This window comes from Colletotrichum acutatum (genome assembly GCF_030867785.1).
Source record: "Colletotrichum acutatum strain CBS 112980 chromosome Unknown BDZ83scaffold_15, whole genome shotgun sequence".
In the NCBI taxonomy this organism is placed as follows: Eukaryota; Fungi; Ascomycota; class Sordariomycetes; order Glomerellales; family Glomerellaceae; genus Colletotrichum; species Colletotrichum acutatum.
In genome coordinates, this window is record NW_026849009.1 from 373,343 (window position 1) to 391,910 (window position 18,568).

The window sequence follows — 18,568 nt, forward strand, 5'->3', positions numbered from 1 at the left end:
GCCTCTGGTTGGCTCAGCGGGACAATTGGGCGGGGACTGCAGTTCAGTGTTCCTGCCGCCAAATGCTAAGGTGGTAAAAAGGTACCTTGACCCCTGCCCGTCGCCGAAATCCACCCGGGGAGGCTGAAAGTCGCTCGCTCGCTCGCAAGCCCGATTAATTAACGTCATTCCGCACCGAAGCTGCCCGTCCCGCTTCTCGGAGGTCAATTCAGTGACAAGCGACAACGCCAATTCGATTCGACTTTCTACGACGTGCTTGCTCCAATTGCATCATGAAACCTTGAAGCCGAATTCAATCTACGGAGAGGAACTATAATATCAAATCCCGGTCTTCAATTGCGCACGTCGCATTTGGACTGGATCAACAGCCATCATGGGCTTCACCACTGGATTCGTACGCTACACTCCCTCTTCCTCTCCCTCACACTCTCTCTGGTTCACTTCAGACCCTCAACGACAGAGATAGTATACACATACAATTGGCACAGCACATAGCTGACAACCACACCCCATCAACTAGACCGGCGGTGTTACCGTAACCCTAGGCGTAGCCTACCTCACAGTCCTCGCTCACCAACGCAACCGCGAATCCCAATCCCACACCCTCCGCACCCAACACCACGTCCTCTCCTCCCTCCTCGAGCCCCAGATCCGCATCCCCCCGCCCCTGACTCGTGCCGAACAGGCCGTCAAGGACCGCGAGACGCTCCTCACCTCCGCCAAAGACCGCTGGAACCGTGAGGTCGAGAACGCCGTCCGCTGGGCGCAGCGCACCGACTGGGGCGAGGTGCGCGAGGGCCTCGAGAGCGGCGCCGCGCGCTTCTGGGGAGGCAGTATCGAAAAGGCCGGCGAGGTGGAGCAGGCTGTCGAGAAGAGGGCCGTCCCGCTGGTCAAGGAGGCTTCGGCGAAGGGCGCTGCCGCTGCGGAGGCGTCGGGCGCGGAGGTCAAGAAGGAGGCGCGCAGCGCGTGGGAGCGCGCGAGGGAAAAGAGCCTCGCTGCCGAGGAGGCCGCGCGCGCCAGGGCCGCCGAGGCAAAGAAGGTCCTCGACGCGAAAGCCGCCGAGGCCAAGAAGATTGTCGACAGCAAGGCCGCCGAGGTCAAGGCCGTCGTCGGCGACGTGGTGGACAAGGGACGGCAGCAAGGGGAGGCGGTGCTCGTGGCGGCGAAGCAGGCGGTGGGCGTGGCCGAGGACAAGGTCAGCGTCAAGGCCGACGGCGCGGTGGCGCCCGCAACGACGCCGGTGCAGAAGGCGCTGCACCAGCGATACGAGAAGCCGAGCGGGTTGACCAAGAGCGTCAAGGAGGTGCTGGCGGAGCGGTACCGCAAGATGGACGAGCAGGATAATACGCAGCTCCGGGGTATCTGATTACGGTTGGCTCTTCCCGCGACGGGAGGAATCGGGTGGTGGGATTTTGTACTACCAGACCAACACATATAGAATGAAAAAAACGGCAAGCCTTTTTCCTTTTTCCTTTTGTGGAATTCGTCAATTTTGTTCCTTGGGCTATCACCGGGGGAAGTGGGACATGGATAGGTGTGCGTGCTACAGCCCGGGCCGTCTTGATCTGGATGTCATTTGCCTACCTTCATAAATCAGGGGGGCTTCGCGGAACGGAGGACGACGCCGAGAAGATTGAGGCTTCACGGAGGACAAGACAGCTCAGCGTCTGTCAACCTCGCCCACGACCATACTCTTACCTCGAAAAGCAGATCACCCCTTCAGAGACTCGAGATTTCAACGCCATCACCAACTCTCATGCAAACATATGTCCCAAATTCCCCATGACAACTACACCTCACCAACCTCCCAGTCCCCAACCATGCCCGCGACAACATCAGCACCAACGACCGCGAGCGACCCCCGCCCGCATCTTCATCCGCCTCCGCGACCGCCTCCAACTCTTTCTCGAACGCTTCGTCGACGGGGAGACCACAGCACAAGCCGGCTTCAGAACACACAAGGCGCACCGGAACGCGAGATGGCTAGCTAAGGACCAGGGCCCTGCGTCCGCGGCGCTCGCTGCAGTGTCGAATACCAACGACGATGAGCCAAGCCGTCGCAGCGGCAAGAAGAGTCCGGTTGCAGGTGGTGTTGGGCCTCCTTGCGGCAATGTTGGTGAGCGGCTGATCATTCCCAAGACCAGGGAGAAAGGCAAGGGCAAGGGGACGCCAACGGCGGGTGCTCTAACCCACGGTTCTGGAAAACCTTTCACTTTGGAGACGACATCGCCAGACGTGAAAGAACGACGCCAAAGACTACCCCCTTCTCAGCCGCGCAGCCTCTCCAGGTCTAGTACCCTCTCCTCCATCGTCTCCTCGACCTTGCTGGGAGGAAGTCAAAGACAGCAGAAGAGAAGAAGGAGGAAGAGGGAGAGGTCGGACGCTAGGCCGGGCTACTTTGATCCGGACCCGTCACCGGCACTCAGCAAATCACCCCGCGTGCAGACGCTAGTGGTGATGAAAGAAGACGATGATAGGCTGGTGATGAATGTGCCCGTTGAGTTGGCGAGGAGGTCTTGGGGTGTTCCTGTTGGTACTGCGAAGTGATGGACGGGAAGAAGTCAGGACACACTTCCGTTCTGTCGTAAACTGAAAGCGTGAGGGGGCAGAAGGTTAAGGAGTTTAGGAGGCGACGGTTTGAATCCAATCTTCCTCGTCTACGCTTAAACTTTGCTTCGTTTTTGGTAAAATTCCCTATTATCCATATCTACAAAGTTGTTTTTTCCTACTTCCTTTTCAATATCATTATGAAAGTTGGAAGAACACTACGCGTCATGCAACGAGAGTGACTTTTCTTGATCACCGATCACATAATAATTCAACGAGCTTAGGTCCCAATGAACCATACCGGTATTTAACGAACGTCAAAGGCATGCTTTTTGCCTTCTTTACATTACTATCGCATAACGTATAGGAAATGGTATATAGCACAGTACCGTACAAGGTGCGTCTGAGATGGGGGATGAGACCAAGGCTTGTCTGGCCGCTAGAATTCACACCCGCTATATCCCATCACAGCAACATGAGTCCCTTCACTCCAAGCGAGTGTGTCCAATAAGTCGAAACTTTTTTTCCCGTGTTCCCCAGTATCTCTCCAAGGCAGGTCATATCTGAAGGGGGACTAAACTTACAATCAAAGGAAACGGTGCGCGAGGGCATGTGTTGTGGTGAGGTTGTGGTTTTTCTTTTGGTAGGAAAAAAAAAAACAGTGATAGCACTTGGGAAAGTGTATTTGGGTAGAGAGACGAAACAGCGGAGGTGAAGTGTGATAAACGCTCTTTGTGTTTGAAACTCATTCTCGCAACCCAATACTTCATCCGATCAAAGTCCTAAGAACGCCTTCGCTGGGTTAGGGTGTACATACTTACCAGGGCCAACACCCATCTCAACAACGCACCTGTAGCACCTTTCGCGCCGAGCCCCAAGACGAACTTGACCCAGTACCCGAGCCCGCGGACCTGAAGACCATTGCGGTCAAAGTCGGGCTTGTCATTTGTCATGCCTTGGAGGCGCTTGAGCTCCTTGGGGGAGTACGGCATGTAGCGGACGCGGATAAATTTCTCCAGCCACGAGGGAGTCTGCGCGACGGAGCGGCGGTGGGTGAAGGCGTCAAAGGACGCGCGACCGCGGTAGTTGCCCGTGCCGGAATCACCGACGCCGCCAAAGGGAACCGTCGACATGGAGGCATGGAAGAAGCCGTCATTGATGGTGGCACCGCCAGAAGTCACCTCGTTGAGGACTCGAAGCATGTTAGTATAGTCACCTGTCTAGAATTAGAGGGCTTTACTCACTTCGCTTGCTCTCCTGATCATTGCCAAAAGCGAAGAGCGCCAAAGGCGTCCTGTATACCTGGTTCGCAATGTTGATTGCGTCGTCGAGGGTGTCATACGGCATGATGGCGAAAACAGGACCGAAAGACTCATCCTTCATGACGGAGTCGAGCATGGAATCGACCAGCACGGCGGTAGGCTCGATGTAGAGCTGGTCCTCGTCCAAACCACCACCCATGACGATTTTTCCGTTTGTCTCGTCAATCATCTTCTTGATGCGCTGGAAAGACTTCTTGTTGACAATACGAGAGAAGTCAGGGCTGTTCTTGGCGCCGCTGGGGAAGAACTCCTTGTAAGTAGCGTTGAGGCCCTGAATGAGTTGCTCGACGATGGCACGGTCGGCCAGGATGTAGTTCTGAGAAATGCAGACCTGACCGGCGTTGAGGCACTTTGACCACATGAGACGGCGAGCGGCGAGCTTGACGTTGGCGTTCTTGGTGACGAAAGCAGGGTTCAGACCACCCAATTCGAGGGTGACGGGCGTGAGGGTCTCGGCAGCCTTCTTGGAGATGATCTTGCCGACAGCAGTGCTGCCCGTGTACATGATCTTGTCCCACTTGACGTCGAGAAGAGCTTGGGTCTCCTGGACGGCACCGTTGATGACTGTGTAGGCCTTGGGGTCAAGAGCAACCTCGAAGATCTTGGTCAGGACCATGGCGGTGGCCGGAGCGCTCTCGGAAGGCTTCAGGACGGCTGTGCAGCCGGCAGCGATGGCGCCGATGATGGGAAGAAGGGTCAACTGGACGGGGAAGTTGAAGGCGCCGATGACGAGAACCATGCCCAAGGGCTCCTTGCGGATGCGCGGCTTCAGGGCGGCGTAGGTGAGAGGCACATCCTCGCACTTCTCCTCGGCGGCGAACTTGCTGAGGTTCTTGAGCATGTAGAGACAGTCATTGGCGCACCAGTCGACCTCGGAGAGGACGGCCTCGTGCTTGCACTTCCTCAGATCCTTGCGCAGGGCATCGCAGAGCTGTGGGGAGTAGTCCTTGATGGCCCAGTAGAGCTTACGGAGCTGGAGGGTGCGGTACTTGAGATCCTTGGTCTTGTTAGAGCGGAAGGTGGCGCGGATGGTGTCTGTGAGGCGGTAGATGTCGTCGGTTGAGGTGTGAGTGAACTCGGCGATCTTTGTGTCGGTTGCGAGCGACATTTTGATGGCGATGAGATGTACGGTTCTTCGGTGTGTAAGGGACAGTGCTTCTTTCCTGGACTTCCTTTGTTGCGATGAACCGGACCTAGGGAGAAGAGAGGTTCGTGAGGGGAAGTTGACAATGGTCGGGATTCGGGGTCGCGGAAAAGAAGAGGAGGTGGTGTTGGTGGTGTTAGATAGAGTTGTAAGGGTTGCCTCGACTTATGTATTCGTAGTCCAAGTAGCAAATATCAGCAGCCAAGCAGATGCAGAGGGCGTCGGTAGCTTTGTAGGGGGAAAAGTGATGGATGCGACAAAGCTCCACCTGTGCTCGGCCTCCGTGTCGCGTGGGTGTGATGGATTGGTACCTTAGTTTGTACGCGAAGTGAGGTACTGTGTGGTAAGGTAGGTAGAGAGGCACCTTGGATGTACGGGCAGGGACTTCCGGGCTTAGAAACCTCGGCGCATGAGATGGCCTAGCAGGTGAGGTATCTTATTAAGGAGAACGGAGGTAAAGGTTAACCGGGTCCCTGGGATAGGCTGAATCGTTTGGTGATTGCCAATTCCTCACTTCTGGGACGTTGCCAGCATTAATGTTATCCCGTGGGTGACGCGGAAAAAGAACTATCTGCAGTATGTCGGGTGGAAATGGTTGTTGGCGGGACTTGTATGATGCGAGTGCGAGTGGTGATGTATTACTTGTGTAACCCGTTTAGCAAGGAGATAGAGGGGACGGGATATGGTGAACGCTGGTGAGCGAAGGCAGGGGGAGGGGAGGCGAATGCGCTGCACTGCACGTTGGAAACGAACTCGTTTCCCCAAGAAGGCGCGGGCAGGGAAGCTACGGGAACGGTGCGGTGCGCTAGACGCATGTGAACGGCACCCAGCAGCACTGCTGTCCTTCCTTTCCCCTTCATGGCATCTTTATTTGGTACCTTACTGTGTAGGTGTTAAGGAAGGCAGAGGGCTACAACTGATCCGTACCGAATGGCGTCGCACAATAGGACGGACAGGGAATGGAGGCATAGATGTCCCGACGGAGCGGGCTGCGACGGGGACACCGTCCCATCCTGTACATGTCCTGCGCTGTGGTCCTTCTGCCAACCGCTTTATCTCTCCCATAACTATTACTTACTATCGCGGCCATGGAAGCTCTTCGTTCTTCTCTAGTTTCTTCCTTGCTCAAGCTAGAGAGCCTTTCGAAGAGACTAACAGCTTCAGGTGAACCGTCCATCCTCACGGTCCATGTCAGATAACACTTAACAAGATTGACGAGCGCATGCTTCCATTGTGAGCTTTGAGGTTTCCTTAGCTAAAGTCCGAGGCAAAAAAAGCTTGGGAGCTCTAGCCAGGTCGTGCCAGGCTAACTTGGTTAAGACGGGATCACCCAAGACGGCGCCGCCGCTCGCCAATCCCGCTACTCCGTTTCTTCCCCACATAGGTACAGGGCGCCACCCCCTGCCCATTTGCACCTGCACGATCTGGTGCTTGCCGGCCGTGAGGTGCCTGCAAAAAAATGGTGAGCAGGACTAAATAAAATAAAATAAAAAGTTGCCGAGGCATCATCACTCAACACCTTTCAATCAACGCGGCTGACTAAACACAAGCAATCCCTGTCCCTGAGAGGCGCGTCTATCTTCCCAACTCAGGTTCAGTGTACTTAGGTCCCCCTTTTTTTTTTTTCTTTCTCGGTCGATGCACTAGATATGATTTAACCCCATTGTTTCTCTAAACGTCGATTGGGCAAAATAGACATGGCCGCGGAAAGCGGGTGGGTTCCATCCCGGAATGCTGTTCAACGAGATATGCATATTTGAATGACATTGATGGCCGATTTGTTTATTAATCAGACGAGAATAGATGTGCCAGACACGGATTGCAACCCTCAAGCTTTTTGGTCGTCAGTACAAGCTTCCAGTCGTATAAGCTTATGGCACAATGAGAATGGCGGGGAGGATGCTGTCAGAGCAATCCATGGTTCCGCCCATTTTTGATAACTTCTGCTCATCAGCCGGCGTTATCCTACGGCCAAGCCGCTACCGATGAGAAAGCTCTGATTTGTTAAATCGGAAACATTGATACAAGCATCCTAACGCAAGCCACCGGTGTTTTTGAATTTCTATGGTTCCGATCTGGCACGGATGTATACATGGAGATGTTACAAGGGCAGGCCAAAGTCCCATAAACGGGACCACGCCGCCTAGTCATACACAAGATTTCTGGCGTTCACCCATCCAAGTCCGATAAAGCAGAACTTGGACAGAGGAGACACCGATTCGACGGCGCTCAAGCCGAGCAGTGGTAGTGGGTGATGATACAAATACGACCAACCATTTACCGACGGCCGAGACCCTTTTGCTTGTTACCGCCCCGGCCCCGGACAGCCACCATCTCGGCCACCTTGCCCTCCGTCTCGGGCGACGGCGCCGCGAGGAATTGCTCAATCTTCTCCGTGCCGTCAATGACCTGTCCCTCCTCCAGCTTGCCGGCGTCGATCTCGAGCGCCCGCAGGCGGAAATCGTCGAGCTCCTTGCGGCGCTCCTCGTTCATGCGCCACTCCTTGGGGAACTTGGGCTTGTTCTTGAAGACGTGGTGTCGAGTATCGAGGGGAATATCCTTGAAATCATCCTTGGGGTCCTGTTGTAGAGTTTTCCATTGTTAATCATTGGTTCTCGTAGCAAAACTTGGCCTGCAAATGGGGCATATGTATGTGAAATGTGAAGAGAATTGCTCACTTTGGCGCTGGCAATCAGATCGTCCACCAAGTTGGAGAGGTATCGCTTGTTCTGTGCCTGATGCTCGTACTTCTCCGAGCTCATCTTGACCACGTCCGTCTCGGGGTTGTACCGCGGCCCGACAAGCTTGCGGAGCTTGTCCGCCTGCGCGTCGGTGAGTCCCAGGTCGGCCGGCGAGAACTGCACGACCACCTTCTTCTCCGCCGGGTGGTGCTCGCCCATGTACGAAGTGTACCGGAAGCGCAGCACCTCGTCCTCCTTAGGCGGCTCGAAAGGCTTGGCGAGCTCTGTTTGGATCGGTAGTCAGCACATCGTTCGTTCTGTTCAAGGGGAGAGGGGGCAAAGGGGGGGCTTCTGGAGAGCTGAAGGGAGGAATAGAGACGGGGGAATTGCAACGTACTGGATAGCAGCGGCATCTCCCACGCCATGATGCGGTGGTAATGTCTGTACTCGCGAATCTCATCCAGCTTCCCGTGCGCCATGGGCGTGATGTCGTCCTCCTCAAACTCCTCCAACGCGGGATCTATCGGCGCCGTTGGGTCATCATCATCGTACCAAAATGAATTCCTTTGAACATTCTGCCTCGGCGTCCTTGTCGGTTTCAACGGCGGGAGCCGCCCCTGCTTCGCCATCCGCGCCTCCAAGGCCTCGGCCACCGACATGGACTGGAACTCGGGGTCTTGCTTCTGGAGCTTCTGGAGCTTCTTCACCTCCTCGGGCTTAAGGCGCGCCACAAGCTCCTCAACGGTCTCGCGCTTGCGGTCGTACGGGTCTTCATAGATTTCTTCGCGTTCTCTCCGTGCCTGTTGCGTGGTGCTGGCGGTAAAGGCTCGTCTCTGGGTCGTCGTAGCCGTCGTCGTCGTGCGGGCTGCGGCGATGCGCGGCGTCGATGGTATCCGACGACTGCTGCGGACGCAGAGTCGGAATGCTTGCCCTGTTGCTGCCATGTTGGGCGTGGTTCCGTTCACATTAGCCAAAGGACAATGCTGGTTTTCCTGGAATTGATCGCGCTCTGCTAAGATGGCCAGTTGGGAATTGTCCCCGGAAATTTTTGGATCAAGCTCCAGCCACATCCACTCATCAAGCCACATATGTGGGTCTCGCGATTGCTAACGCCACAGCCATGAGTATAAGTCGATTCAATGATATGTCGTAAGAACATTCAATAATTTCAGCATCAGGCTTCGTCAAGAACGCCAGCTGGTGACAGGTAGCTAAATTATACAAAGGCATCATTTACTCGTTCATTATTGCGGTCAGGCGGATACAAAGTATGTTCATCGAACTGAAAGCAGTCTCTTCTGTGTTGATACTTCTCGAATTTTTGCAGCTAGTCCAACAAAAACGCTCTGAATCCTCTTCCACACTCGAGTGCACGAACAATACTTTGACGATTATATTGAAACTTTCATTATGGTATCATAAGCTCCCCGCGTATCTCAATTAACGTCACTCCATCAAATTATCCCTTCAACTGCGTCACGTCACTCAAAATCCGGACGGTCTCCGGTTCATGATCCCAGTGCTGAACTGCTTCGCCTTATCCAATGTATTCTTCATCCCCAAGAAAGAGGAGCGATGGGATTTCATATCAGGCCTGCTACGCAAAACATTAGCTTTTGCTTTCATCAAATGACGATATTTCGTGTCGAGGGAAAACTCACCTTCCATCCTGACCAACCCATTCCTGCTGTTGTTGCTGCTGCTGAGGCGGCGATCCACTCAGCGGACCAAAATACGACTGCTGCTGTTGACTACCCGCGAGAGGCGGGCTATTCTGCCACGCGCCCGGCGGCTGGAACGGCAAATCCGGGAACGGCTGCGTCTTCTGCGGCGGCGTCGTCCCCGGGCTGTGCGTCGGTCTGTCAAACGACGACGGGTCGTACGGGGCGTGGTAATCCACCGACATCCGGCCAAGGTTGGCCGTGGCCACGGGTGGCTGCGAAGAAGAAGCGAGGTGCGTCTGACTGGCGGCGTATCCCGCTCCCTGCTGGTACGTAGGCGCTCCCGGGTACGAAGTCGAGTTCTGGTACGAGGGGCGTTGGTCCGTACTCGCCCTGCGGAGCGTGGCCGACGGTGCTGGCGGTGAGAATTGGCTGTTTGACACGTTTGACGGCGCGGGCGAGGCGTTCTGGGTGTACGATGCGCCGAACGTCGTCGTGTTGGGCGCCGGCTTCCGTCGGATCGGGGCCTGGCCGGGCGAGAGGAGTGGTTCACTGGCAGGCAGGCTCTCAGCTTGCGTGGCCCACTGCAGCGTCGGCTGCTTGACAAAGGCGGGCTTCGAGTAGGAGTCCATGCGGGTGAGCTGGTCGAATTCGTAGTGGCCCAATTGCTCCTCCAGCTGCACTTGCTGAGAGTATCTGCGCTGGGAGGGCAGCTCCGCAATCGTCGTTGGCGGCATCTCCACGGGCTGCTCTCGCTCCGGCACCTTCTCTGGTCGGGGCGGTGGGGAGGTGAAGTTCTGAAGCAACGAGACCTGGGTGACGAGGGCGGCCTCAAGCTCCTCGGATAGCTCTCTCACGGGCCGGTAAGCGCTTTCCTCAGACGCTGCGTCGTCAACTCTCTTGGCACTGTTAGGGAATGACTCCGTCCGAGGGGTGTCTTCGTCGCTGCCCTTGTCATTGTCTCCGTCGAAGACGTCGTCTCTGTCCTCGGAGCTCGTTGGCTGCTTATCATCTTGACTCTGTGCCGACTTGACATCCTCCTCGTCGTCGTAGTTAAGACCCTGGTGAGCAATGGCAGCGCTGCGGATCACTTCGGTTACGGCTATGTTACCATTCTTCATAGCCTTGCTCAAAGCCGCCATGAGTTCTGAGACGCGTTCCACGAGGACTGCTGTGCAGTCCTCATCGTCTCCGTACTGTATGGCTGATTGAAGAGCGTTCTCGTTGTCCTCGTTGACGTGGAAGATGTCGGCGCCATTATCCAAAAGAAACCTCACGCTGTCCGCATCGCCCTCCCGAGCAGCAACAATCAAGGGCGTGTCGGCTTCCTGGTCAGCCAGGTTGACGTCGGCGCCCGCATCCACAAGAACGCGCAGTGACTCGACCGGAAGGTTGATGACGGCGTTGATCAAGACTGTCGAATTGTCCCAGCCTCCAAAGACATTGACTTCGGCCTTGGCTTTTACAAGGAGCTCGAGAATCGTCTGCTCTCCTTTCATGGCAGCGGCGATGATCGGGCAGGTGTCTTCTCCAGTGCCGAGGTCGGGATTGGCGCCACGGTCAAGCAGGAGCTTGACGATTTCCACCTTTCCCGATTCGCAAGCTACCTGTAGAGCCGTCCCTTGCGGGAAGTTCTCGTTTGTGGTAAGATCATTGACATCGGCACCTCGGTTGAGAAGCTCTTCGACCACGTCGTAGTGGCCCTCCGCAGCGGCGGCCTGGATAGCCCACCCGTTTGGTGCGTCAACATCGGCACCTCTGTCCAGGAGCAGTTTGACGATCTTGAGGGTGCCATCATAGGCTGCGGCAGTCAAGGCAGTCCCGTAACTGAACGTTGTTAGTCTGGACCTCACATAATGGTGTAGTGTGTTAGGTAGCTTACTGTTCTCCAGTGGCATTAGGATTGACTTTGAAGTCATCAATCAACAACCTGACTGTGGACTCTTTCTCGAGATCAGTAGCCTCATACAGACTCTCGTTGAGAGTCTCCGGTCTAATGTTTCCGTTGGTGTATTTCCAGACGGCCTCCAAGACTTTATCTTGATGCTCCGCCGTAGTCGCCGCACTAAGGAAGAGGTCGTTGCAGTCGAGGCCTCTGCGCTGCTCCAGAAGTATCATAACAATGTCCCAATTCTCCTCCTCTGCCGCCACCTTTAGCGCAGTCTGGAAGCACTCTTGAGGATGAGAGTAAGTCAATAGCTTGTTGAACACGTCCACTCTGCCAGAGACGGCGGCCTTGATGAAGGCCTTGTCGAACTCCTTGGCCGGGAGCTTGTCAGCGTAGGTTTGCGTGAGGTATTCAAACATGGACAGGTCTGCGTGGAGACCAGCCAACGCCAGAGGCGAATCGATGTTCTCGTCCTCGACGGATAGCGAAACCTGCTTCTCGACGAGTAGCTTGACGGCATCTGGACTACCGGAAGAAATGGCGGCATTCATGACTGGGCCGACATCACTGGCGATAGCGTTGGCATTCGCACCCCTCTTGATGAGCTTTTCCATGACTTTGACGTGGCCAGCAAATGCCGCCATGTGTAGCGGGGTCTGCTCGCCGATATCGATACCATCGTCGATACTGGCGCCTCTTTTGAGAAGCTCGTCCACGATGTTTGGTCTGCCTATGTATGCGGCGAAATGAAGCTGCCACGAATGTTAGTAACAAGTCAAAATTTCCAAGCTGGCAATGGCTCAAGAATGGAATATAGTGTAGCCTTACAGGTGTATTGACAAGATTGTCCCTCATGTTAATCTCGTGCTCATGACCGTTCTGGATGAGCGCGGAGACAAGCTGCTTGAATCCGACCGCAGCGGCGATATGCAAAGCAGTCAACTCCCTGGGTTCGAAGCCATCGAGCACTTTCGTCATGGACATGTAGACGACGAGCCACCGGTACCGAATCAAAGACTCGGGCTTCTTCCAAAAGTCATCCTCGCTGAGATCCTCCGCAATCTCCAGCGTAGCTCTGCTGGCGTGGTGTAGCCAGTGCTTGACGGGGTAGGGCAGCACCTTTTCGGCCAGTATTCTCGCCTCTTCGGCCTCGTCGTCTTGGTAGCCGTAGGTGGATTCATCGTCGTCCCAGTCTGTGTCGCTGTCCGAATCATCTTGCTCAGAATCAGCCGCGGCGCTCTCCTCCCCATCTGCTTCAGATCCTTCACTCTCCTCGTCCTCGTCCTTTGTAGACTGGGTCTCTGCCTCTTCGTTTTCCTCCTGAGCCTCTACAACAGGCTTCACTTCCTCAGGGAAGTTGAACGCTTCCTTGATGTGCGCCAAACACCGGAGCGCAATGATGCCCTGCTGCCACTTGCTTTCGTCATTCGACATGCCCAGCGTCTTCCTCGAGGTCTCCTTTTCCAAAAGATGTTCTTTGACGACCCTGTCCATGAAGCCAATGGTATTTTCAGACTTGCCGCTTCTCGTCACCGTCAACAACGGCCTGCACTTCTTCACCAAATCCTGAAGCTCGGCCTTTCCCGCTTCCGTGGCAGGGAAGCCCGCCAAAACAACAAGCTCATCCTCGGTAGGCTCTTCAAACGTCAAAACGAGTGTTCGCAGCAGCTCCTTGATCTTGTCGGTCTCCTTTTCGTTGGATTGAAAAATTTGGAGCCACGCAGCGTCCAAGAGAGCCTTAAGCTCCTGAGGCATACCCTCAAGCATGTGTCTGATCTTGAGATCACTTTCTGCTTTAGGGAGCTCCGCAAGCTGCATGCAGGAAAGCTTGATCCATTGACTGTTGGATGCCCTCTTCCCAATCAGACTGCTCGCATAGTATGTGAGCGCCTTATTGTAATTCTTGGTCTCGCCGAGTTTTTGCACCTTCTCCTGTGCCGCCTTGCGCAGCTCCCGCTGAACCTGGTCGCAGTACTTGTCATCCTCGAGATCGATGAGTTGGATTCCGTCCACCTTTAACGAGTCTTCCACGTGATGAACTTCTCTGCTAGTGAGAAACCATCTGGTAGGAACTCGCTTGTCGTCCTCTGTCTTGAGTTCTTGCAGCTCGGCGTTGAGGAACCGCATCAACTTAACAGTGGACTCGGCATCTTCAGGCAGAACGTGTAAGTTGTTGATGACGAAGTAGACTCTGCGACCGATGAACTCGTCTGTGAGAATATCCTGGAGAGTCTGCCACAGGTTCTCTACCGTGAGATTCGCCGAAGTCTTTGACGAGTCTTCGCCCTTCTTCTTCACAAAGTGCTTCGCGTACACAGACAAGGTGGCTTGCTGGCCGATGAGCTGCCGTACCAACGACTTGAGTAAGTCTTCAGCAGTCAAAAAGTCCGAAGACGGGTCGCAGAAGAAGTACGCAACGAGGGCAGGTCCTCGCCCATGGCTCACCTTTTCGTCGGCTGAGATGATTTTATCGATATCCTGGAGGGCCGCCATAGTCGCTCGCGTCTTTCCTCTTCCCTCTGGACCGCGAATGTACAGTGCCTGTCCTCTGTGCTTCTGTATCGCGCTCCCCGCTTCGTGGTCCTCTTGCAACCACTCCAAGTATGCCTCCGCCTTGGGAATCCAGATTGATGGCGGAAACTGAGGCGCAAGCATTTTGCGCTTCTTCGAAACTTGACCGCCGTTCAGCAACTCCATGACATTGTTGACAACCTCTGGCTCGATTCCACGGGTTGAGTTGAGTCTGTTTTTGGCTACGAGATTGGCGCCATGAATGAGTCTCTTGAGCGGCTCTCTGACGAGTTGGTACCGAGGGTCCTTGAAGTCGCTAAACTTTACGAGATCTCGATGGTTGGCGGCAAGACCCATCTCCTGGATTCCAGGTAATGTCGCCGACTCTCTGGAGACGAAGTCTTGCAGCTTCTTGGAAACAAACGTCTTTGCGATTTTCGACATGGTTGGACCTAGCTTTGCTTGTGTAAAGTCCGTTGGGTGATTCTCGTAGAAGCAAAAGAGCTGGACGTGTGGGCTCATTTTGGCAGCTAACCGCAGCAAGTCGCCTCGGAGCTCGTTCAAGCTCTCGTCTCCGGGCTTCATCATATCCACCAATGCCGACGATTTGGTGTACCCAAGTTGTTCGCCTATATTACCCAGCATGGAGGCGATAGCGGCAACTTGAGCACCGCCGAACGGCGTTCCAAAGAAGGCGCATCCAGCGATGCACTCAAACAGCCTTGGGAAGATTTCCCTGTATGTTTCTGCTGCAAGCGTGATAGCCTTGACATTCCGTAAGCCTCAACTCACATCATTAGTTGAATTTGTTGTAGCCGGGTTCTTACCTTTGCAATAACTAGGCCTCCCATGCTGTGTCCGATAAAGACAATGGGACGATCTCTTATTTTCTAAGTCTCAGATTAGACCAAGCTCGCGATTCAGACCTCAGCATGATCGACCTACTTCACGATTTGCTTGCAGCCCTTCCAACATTGACTTGGCAATGTCTCTCAAGAAAGTCTTGACTTTGAGATCCCCAACCCATGCTGATTCATACTGATACAAAAGTATGCGAGCCTTGGGGAAGTCCCTCGCCAGGCCATCCTTTTTGCTGGTAGATTCAGACGAGTTTTTCGTAACGCCCTCATAGATTCCGGTTGCCCAGTTAAAGCCGGCTTCCGACTTCCAACTGTCCTCCGGATGGGCACCTAGTCCAGGTACAAAGACGACGCTATCGATTGTGTGAGACTCTCGAGATACCACCACAACTCACAACCTAAGCAGATCAAGACATACTCAACATCAATGGAAGACCCAGTCTCCTTCTGAGGATTGTAAAGTTCCCTGAAGCCCTGCTGAACCGTCTGATATGTCGTCTTGGGCTTCGGAGCCCCAGGGGCGCCCTGAGGCACCCTTCTCGTTCCCGTGCGGCGGATAGACATGATGATGGCCACTCGCTGCGAAGAAACATACACAACGAAATGAACCTGAGAAAACGACAACGCAACCGCGACTTCCGAGAAACTGGGGATCAACAAGCTTTGAATACGAACCGACCACGGAGCTAGGCACCGGCGTAATAAGCATAGCCTGACAGGGCTGCCACTTTGGGGTCCAAAATGCTAATAAGCCCCCTTCCCTGCAACTGGGCGGCCCGAAACGACCTTAGCGGTGTCAGCCACCCCCATGCATTGTAATCCTGCGATGCCAACGATCGTCCGACTGCGCCAATAGTGTCTTTCAGCTGAATCAAAGCCACCTCTAATTTTGTAGCGCTGTCCCACAAGTAAGCAACTCGTCTCACGCTGCAGTAGCGAGTTCGGGTTCGTCTGTATTCGGAATCTCAACACGGTTTGCTTGCTGCAGGCTAAAAGGCTCTAGGCAATCAAGTCATCTTAAAATGACAGGGGACCGCCACTGTTGGAACCCCTGGAATTCCGCTGCCTACTCTTTTTACCAGCCAAATCGGGCTTTTTGGAAAGGTTCTTAATCACGCCGTTGGCTATTTTCGATCGGGCTTTTACCACTGTTGGAGTCGTTCCTATTGCGGGCGCTTCTGCAAGCAAAAAGGCCTGTCACCAACATCCCGCTTCCCGATAGTGACGGTCTGATAGACTGCGCCTCGGAGGACCGTGATATCTCTCGCCAAGATCAGAAAAGAGCGTCGGGACCGAAAGTTGTGGGACCAGACAACGCCGAAGACCAGCATAAAGCAAGATTCACCGTCCACATGTCAAGTTTCTCGAGTCGCACCATGGACAAGTCGTCTGTGCCCTTTACCGTCCGGGTTCTCGATGACGCCGTCAATCCCGCAGTGACAGTGCAGGAGCTAAGAGACTGGAGCGATCTTCTACCGGCAACGAGCCGAACCAAGCACGATCACATCACCGTGCCGCAAGCCGACGACATTGAATTTCTGGAACGAGAGCTGCTCGTCCAACGAATCAACGATGTCCAGGATCTCCTCTGGATTTGTGGCCGCCCAATGCCGCCCCGGTCTCTCCATTACCAGACAATATCGCGCGAGATACACATCACAGAGAACCCCGAGCTGCATCTCGTCTGGGCCAAGAACCGAATCTTCGTCAAGCCGATACCACGGTGGTTGCTAAGCTCAGACTTCTGGGCCGCCAACTTGGTCGAAGCATCGGGCAATCAGTCTGATCCACGGAAGCAGCAGCTCGTCGCCTGCGCGCTCGGTTTCCTCTTTACTTACACAGCCCTCATCGCGTACGAGAGCGACTTCCGCATAGCCGTCGAAAGAGGCCTGCTCCCGGATCGGATGAACTGGTACCAGTGGAAGGCAATATCGGCCCAGATCGCGCAGAACCATTGTTATGCGTCCGTCAACCCGCGGTACTGGTACGGCGAGCTTCGTCTCAGTCGGCTGAACAAGATTTACCGCATCCGCCTGGGATACCTGCTCCGGGGGTATTCCAAGGTAGTTTCTCACGCCGTGTACGAAGATTTGATCAGGGACAACTTTGCAACGCTGGCGGCGATGCTCGGTTATGTTGTTATCGTCTTGACAGCGATGCAGGTTGGCCTAGCCACGGACAGACTCGTTGGTGACAGCGCGTTTCAAAGTGTGAGTTATGGCTTCACAGTCTTTTCGATTCTTGCGCCACTTATCGCCGGCGTTTGTATAATTGGCATCGTAGTGGTCATGTTTGTGAGCAGCTGGGGGGTAACGAAGGTGTACGAGAAGAAGAGATTCCAAGAGATGGGTGTTGAGCCATTTTGGAGATTTCAGAAGGCAGACAATCAGTACACGAAGGTAGAATCGAAGCAGGGGCCTAGAGAGTAGGAGGGCAGTAAAATAGATACCCTGGAGACGAATTCATAATGATAAGAAAGGAACGTGTGAAGTTGAAAATGCCTTGGACCTCAACGATGATTAAGGGTTCCCAGCTAGACGGGTAGCCAAGGACGGCTCTAGCTTCCTGGCCAGGGCGTAGATCCCGGCCTTGAAGGAGCCAGCAGCCGCAACAACACCCGATCTGCCTGCCCCACGGCCAATCGGCTGTGCCACAGCGGCCGAACGTCACCAAAGGCAATCCAATAGAAGGTGCCTTTTGGTGCCTGTGCCTGTGGAAGTGACTTTCCGTGAGAGCTTCAATACAACCTCAAATCGCCATCCAGTCATACAGACGTCTCTTCATAAACATCCCAACCTCGACCACAAAAGCCCGCGTCTCTCATCGGCGCTTAGCACAAACGGTGCGCCGCAAACACATCATGGCCGCACAACCAGCCACACCCCCCGAGCGGCACTGTCTCGTAACAGTAGGCGCAACAGCCCGCTTCACCCAGCTCCTTACTGAAGTCCTCTCCGCCGCCTTCCTGGACCACGTCACCTCGAATCGCTACACGCACCTCACACTTCAATGCGGCAAAGACTACGCAGAATGTTCCCGCCAGATGCTACCTCCGCTTCTGAATCAATACCCAGGAATCGAAATCACCGCCTTTGATTTTGTCGATGACCTGACCACCGAGATGGTCAAGTGTAGAGCGCAGGCAGGTGTGCGTGAGGCTGGTGTGGTCATTTGTCATGCAGGTAAGCTGGGGATCATCCATCGCGTAGTGACTCGATAGTCTTCATTATATGTATCCGCCTATACACATACATATGTGTGTGTATGTGTAAGCTGATTCGAGATATTTCCAGGCACGGGAACCATTCTCGACGGAATGCGCGTCAGCGTCCCCCTCGTCGTGGTCCCCAACCCAACCCTGAAGGACAACCACCAGGTCGAGCTCGCCGAAGAGATCCAGCGCCTGGGTTACGGGATCTGGGGCCGCCTCGGCGACATCGCGTGGGCCCTGGACCAGCTGGCCCTGCAGCTCGATAAGACGGAGCAGCAGTACCGGCCTCATCCTGTCGCGACAACGGGAGCGGACACGGTGGACGTGGATGTCTGGCAGGTCAGCGGCGCGCTTATGAACCGCTACGCTGACGAACCTAGTATTGCTGCTGCTGCGCCCGAGGCGTCTAAAGTGAGCGACGGCGGCGGTGCTGGAGAGGAGGTTCAGCGGGAGGAGGTGGCGCAGATGACGATGGGCTAGGAGTCTTATCAACACTGGAAGCCTTTCACATTCCCAGACGAATCATGATTGGAAAAGATTGAGAAGAGTACTATGACGAATACTCTATGAGATTATAGGAGAGAGGATGGTCGAAGTGGAGTGCATGCCATGAACACTGTAGCAACAAGCTTGCCCCTTAGACATGAGATACCCAAATTCGAGCGGCGTTCATCGTCGAGATAACATCATATCGCTTTTCATTTATTCATCCATCACCTAATGAAAACATCTACAAAACTGTC

The 18,568-nt window shown here is 54.6% G+C and overlaps 8 protein-coding genes across 8 annotated transcripts; 4 read left to right on the forward strand and 4 right to left on the reverse strand.

Moving 5' to 3' along the window:
• Window positions 1-373: 373 nt before the first annotated feature.
• BDZ83DRAFT_748902 (uncharacterized protein) lies at window positions 374-1,366 on the forward strand (the record flags this gene model as incomplete). The annotated part of the gene is made up of 2 exons (XM_060513691.1): window positions 374-394; window positions 521-1,366. 2 exons carry the CDS (start codon window positions 374-376, stop codon window positions 1,364-1,366), a joined length of 867 nt encoding a protein of 288 aa, XP_060368844.1.
• Window positions 1,367-1,486: 120 nt separating this feature from the next.
• On the forward strand, window positions 1,487-2,636 carry BDZ83DRAFT_102180 (uncharacterized protein). Its single transcript, XM_060501031.1, has one exon. It carries the CDS (start codon window positions 1,570-1,572, stop codon window positions 2,545-2,547), a length of 978 nt encoding a protein of 325 aa, XP_060368845.1. The 5' UTR covers window positions 1,487-1,569; the 3' UTR covers window positions 2,548-2,636.
• Window positions 2,637-3,329: 693 nt separating this feature from the next.
• On the reverse strand, window positions 3,330-4,977 carry BDZ83DRAFT_569720 (aldehyde dehydrogenase; the record flags this gene model as incomplete). The annotated part of the gene is made up of 2 exons (XM_060504222.1): window positions 3,330-3,739; window positions 3,792-4,977. The coding sequence occupies 2 exons, from the start codon at window positions 4,975-4,977 to the stop codon at window positions 3,330-3,332; spliced, it is 1,596 nt and encodes a 531-aa protein (XP_060368846.1).
• A 2,143-nt stretch (window positions 4,978-7,120) lies between these two features.
• On the reverse strand, window positions 7,121-8,724 carry BDZ83DRAFT_102235 (mitochondrial ribosomal subunit protein-domain-containing protein). The gene is made up of 3 exons (XM_060501032.1): window positions 8,092-8,724; window positions 7,692-7,978; window positions 7,121-7,593 (listed from the first exon to the last, which is right to left on the reverse strand). The coding sequence occupies exons 1-3, from the start codon at window positions 8,636-8,638 to the stop codon at window positions 7,291-7,293; spliced, it is 1,137 nt and encodes a 378-aa protein (XP_060368847.1). The 5' UTR covers window positions 8,639-8,724; the 3' UTR covers window positions 7,121-7,290.
• Window positions 8,725-9,245: 521 nt separating this feature from the next.
• Window positions 9,246-11,467, reverse strand: BDZ83DRAFT_102274 (ankyrin repeat-containing domain protein). Its single transcript, XM_060501034.1, has one exon. The coding sequence runs from the start codon at window positions 11,272-11,274 to the stop codon at window positions 9,352-9,354; it is 1,923 nt and encodes a 640-aa protein (XP_060368848.1). The 5' UTR covers window positions 11,275-11,467; the 3' UTR covers window positions 9,246-9,351.
• BDZ83DRAFT_102259 (uncharacterized protein) lies at window positions 11,458-14,883 on the reverse strand. Its single transcript, XM_060501033.1, has 3 exons — window positions 14,700-14,883; window positions 14,582-14,644; window positions 11,458-14,519 (listed from the first exon to the last, which is right to left on the reverse strand). The coding sequence occupies exons 1-3, from the start codon at window positions 14,727-14,729 to the stop codon at window positions 11,808-11,810; spliced, it is 2,805 nt and encodes a 934-aa protein (XP_060368849.1). The 5' UTR covers window positions 14,730-14,883; the 3' UTR covers window positions 11,458-11,807.
• A 1,107-nt stretch (window positions 14,884-15,990) lies between these two features.
• Window positions 15,991-17,043, forward strand: BDZ83DRAFT_569774 (uncharacterized protein; the record flags this gene model as incomplete). Its single annotated transcript, XM_060504227.1, has 1 exon — window positions 15,991-17,043. One exon carries the CDS (start codon window positions 15,991-15,993, stop codon window positions 17,041-17,043), a length of 1,053 nt encoding a protein of 350 aa, XP_060368850.1.
• Window positions 17,044-17,194: 151 nt separating this feature from the next.
• Window positions 17,195-18,442, forward strand: BDZ83DRAFT_102279 (glycosyltransferase family 28 domain-containing protein). Its single transcript, XM_060501035.1, has 2 exons — window positions 17,195-17,796; window positions 17,908-18,442. The coding sequence occupies exons 1-2, from the start codon at window positions 17,475-17,477 to the stop codon at window positions 18,303-18,305; spliced, it is 720 nt and encodes a 239-aa protein (XP_060368851.1). The 5' UTR covers window positions 17,195-17,474; the 3' UTR covers window positions 18,306-18,442.
• The last annotated feature ends 126 nt before the right edge of the window (window positions 18,443-18,568 follow it).

Excerpts from the sequence above, each read along its gene's own strand:
- BDZ83DRAFT_102180 (XM_060501031.1), top strand. The coding sequence starts at position 1,570 with ATGTCATTTGCCTACCTTCATAAATCAGGGGGGCTTCGCGGAACGGAG.
- BDZ83DRAFT_102235 (XM_060501032.1), bottom strand. The coding sequence starts at position 8,638 with ATGGCAGCAACAGGGCAAGCATTCCGACTCTGCGTCCGCAGCAGTCGT. Across the intron at positions 7,979-8,091 it reads GGAGATGCCGCTGCTATCCA|AGCTCGCCAAGCCTTTCGAG; the intron begins GTACGTTGCAAT and ends CGATCCAAACAG. Across the intron at positions 7,594-7,691 it reads ATCTGATTGCCAGCGCCAAA|GACCCCAAGGATGATTTCAA; the intron begins GTGAGCAATTCT and ends ACTCTACAACAG.
- BDZ83DRAFT_102274 (XM_060501034.1), bottom strand. The coding sequence starts at position 11,274 with ATGACTTCAAAGTCAATCCTAATGCCACTGGAGAACAGTAAGCTACCT.
- BDZ83DRAFT_102259 (XM_060501033.1), bottom strand. The coding sequence starts at position 14,729 with ATGTTGGAAGGGCTGCAAGCAAATCGTGAA. Across the intron at positions 14,645-14,699 it reads GGCTGCAAGCAAATCGTGAA|AAAATAAGAGATCGTCCCAT; the intron begins GTAGGTCGATCA and ends TCTGAGACTTAG. Across the intron at positions 14,520-14,581 it reads GAGGCCTAGTTATTGCAAAG|GCTATCACGCTTGCAGCAGA; the intron begins GTAAGAACCCGG and ends CGGAATGTCAAG.
- BDZ83DRAFT_102279 (XM_060501035.1), top strand. The coding sequence starts at position 17,475 with ATGGCCGCACAACCAGCCACACCCCCCGAGCGGCACTGTCTCGTAACA. Across the intron at positions 17,797-17,907 it reads TGTGGTCATTTGTCATGCAG|GCACGGGAACCATTCTCGAC; the intron begins GTAAGCTGGGGA and ends AGATATTTCCAG.